The sequence below is a fragment of the Salmo salar genome, chromosome 20 (assembly GCF_965601325.2).
Source record: "Salmo salar chromosome 20, fSalSal1, whole genome shotgun sequence".
NCBI lineage: Eukaryota > Metazoa > Chordata > Actinopteri > Salmoniformes > Salmonidae > Salmo > Salmo salar.
Genome location: NC_138310.1, coordinates 85,067,484 through 85,070,466, shown reverse-complemented (window position 1 = coordinate 85,070,466; position 2,983 = coordinate 85,067,484). Strand labels below are relative to the sequence as shown.

Here is a 2,983-nt window from a genome sequence, read left to right as displayed (position 1 = left end):
GACCTTTACTAGTCCTGTATTAACAGACCTTTACTAGTCCTGTATTAACAGACCTTTACTAGTCCTGTATTAACAGACCTTTACTAGTCCTGTATTAACAGACCTTTACTAGTCCTGTATTAACAGACCTTTACTAGTTCTGTATTAACAGACCTATACAGACGTCTGCAGCACAGGCAACCCCCCCTCTACTTCCACAGCCTTCATTGTTCAGTAATTATATGGTTATTCTGCCTTCAGCTTCCTTTCCATCATCTGCAATGAGGGGGAGGAGACGAGGAAGCCTCTGAGAATGCAGCCTCATTCCCTAGTCTTGTCTGTCCTCCAGTGTGCCCTTGACTACTTCTGTGATCAGATCTCTCTCCCCCTCCATGCCAAATGATGGTCCTATCCTGGACAAAAATAATATTGCTCAGATTTGGCCTCGGCCGACTCTGTTCTTGCTGCTGTGAGGTATAATGATGCATCCAGAGGGCTTGTCAAGGTCATTTCCAGTCTTAACGTGACAATACTCTGTTATATGACCCTTTACCTCAGACGGTCATCATTACAAATGATGTAATTACTATTACTAATACAGTACACTGTTGTATATACAGCGTTACTACACTGGTATAACAGGTACTTCATGTAAAGTAGTTTTACCAAATACAATTCAATGAAATTATATACAAAAAGACACCAGACAATTGTAACTGGAACACATTAATGTTTAATTCAGTAAAAGAGTGAATACAGCTGGTGGTATAATTCCTGCCTGTTCCAGCCTCTTCTCAAGAGCAAACTATTTTACACAACCTGTTCAACTGTCTTCAAAAGCCTCCACTAAATCAACAACTCATAAGGCATGTTAGTTCATCACTATTTTATCCGGGTACTTCTAGTGTGGGGACGACGAGGAACTAAAATAGAATTACTAAGATTCTGTGTGATTACATACATATATCATCTGCACATGTTTTTTTGTTGTTGTTGCAATAAATATCTAGTCTTATATATAACACAGTAGTAAATGTACAGGAATATAATGCCAGTGATTTGGGAGACACCTGAAACGACAGAGCATGTGTGTGTGAGGTTAGTGAAATTAAAGGGGCAGTGCACAGATGTCTAATGGCTTTCTATTGGTCCAATAGACGACAGAAACCATTTTACTGTTCTTTATATATATTTACATCTCTCTCTCCCTCTCTCTTACCAAGTGGTTAAAGCTTACAGTATCAAAACACAGTCACATTATATGTATATATCAATATATATCAAATAGAATATAGAATATAGAATAGGAATCATGTATATTCTCGATAAGAGTATAAAAACACAGCCGACGATGGGGAGAGGAAAGGTTGCGTTTATGGCGTCGTTTTGCCTGGATCTGATTGGCTTTGAGCATATGACCTCATAGCAGGATAGCAGCACACTGGAATCCCATTGGTCGTCGTCATAGTTACATGGAGTCATTGTCGAAGTCGGTAGGCTCGATGACCTCTGGTGTCATAACCCTGCCCATGAACAGAACAGAACCTGGAGAGGAGGAGAGAAAGAAACGGTCAGGTAAGACCCTAGGGTCAGATACATACTGTATATGATCAGAGGCAGAGGGACGGACAGACGGACAGTGTAACACACACCTGTCCTGCGGTTTCTGATGATGAAGAAGAAGGGGTGATCAGCCATGACCTGGGGGTACAAAACCAGAGTCCTGGTGAGGGCTATCATTCCTACAGGACACAGAGAGGGAGAGAGAGAGAGAACATTCAACACACTGGAAGAATCTCCGTTGCGAGGATGAGAGGAGTATGCAACTGAGATTCTCTCAGTGACATTTAAATCTACTGACACTGAACAGACAGCAGGAGGGGGCACTGTTTATATACCATCCATATGGAAGACAACACAGTACTGCACTGGGAAGACAACACAGTACTGCACTGGGAAGACAACACAGTACTGCACTGGGAAGACAACACAGTACTGCATTGGGAAGACAACACAGTACTGCACTGGGAAGACAACACAGTACTGCACTGGGAAGACAACACAGTACTGCAGTGGGAAGACAACACAGTACTGCAGTGGGAAGACAACACAGTACTGCAGTGGGAAGACAACACAGTACTGCAGTGGGAAGACAACACAGTACTGCACTGGGAAGACAACACAGTACTGCACTGGGAAGACAACACAGTACTGCACTGGGAAGACAACACAGTACTGCACTGGGAAGACAACACAGTACTGCACTGGGAAGACAACACAGTACTGCACTGGGAAGACAACACAGTACTGCACTGGGAAGACAACACAGTACTGCATTGGGAAGACAACACAGTACTGCACTGGGAAGACAACACAGTACTGCAGTGGGAAGACAATACAGTACTGCATTGGGAAGACAACACAGTACTGCAGTGGGAAGACAACACAGTACTGCACTGGGAAGACAACACAGTACTGCACTGGGAAGACAACACAGTACTGCAGTGGGAAGACAACACAGTACTGCACTGGGAAGACAACACAGTACTGCAGTGGGAAGACAACACAGTACTGCAGTGGGAAGACAACACAGTACTGCATTGGGAAGACAACACAGTACTGCATTGGGAAGACAACACAGTACTGCAGTGGGAAGACAACACAGTACTGCAGTGGGAAGACAACACAGTACTGCATTGGGAAGACAACACAGTACTGCAGTGGGAAGACAACACAGTACTGCAGTGGGAAGACAACACAGTACTGCATTGGGAAGACAACACAGTACTGCATTGGGAAGACAACACAGTACTGCAGTGGGAAAACAACACAGTACTGCAGTGGGAAAACAACACAGTACTGCAGTGGGAAGACAACACAGTACTGCATTGGGAAGACAACACAGTACTGCATTGGGAAGACAACACAGTACTGCAGTGGGAAAACAACACAGTACTGCAGTGGGAAGACAACACAGGATCGACTCTGATAGAGATTGACAAGA

At 43.9% G+C, this 2,983-nt stretch overlaps 1 protein-coding gene across 1 annotated transcript in view; it reads right to left on the bottom strand.

Annotated features, from left to right (window-relative positions):
* Nucleotides 1-692: 692 nt before the first annotated feature.
* neus (Neuroserpin) overlaps nt 693-2,983 on the bottom strand; it is a 62,020-nt gene continuing 59,729 nt past the window's right edge. Inside the window, 2 exon segments of the mRNA NM_001140417.1 lie at nt 693-1,524; nt 1,632-1,721. Of these exon segments, the coding sequence (NP_001133889.1) occupies nt 1,448-1,524; nt 1,632-1,721 (167 nt within the window). The 3' untranslated portion in view covers nt 693-1,447.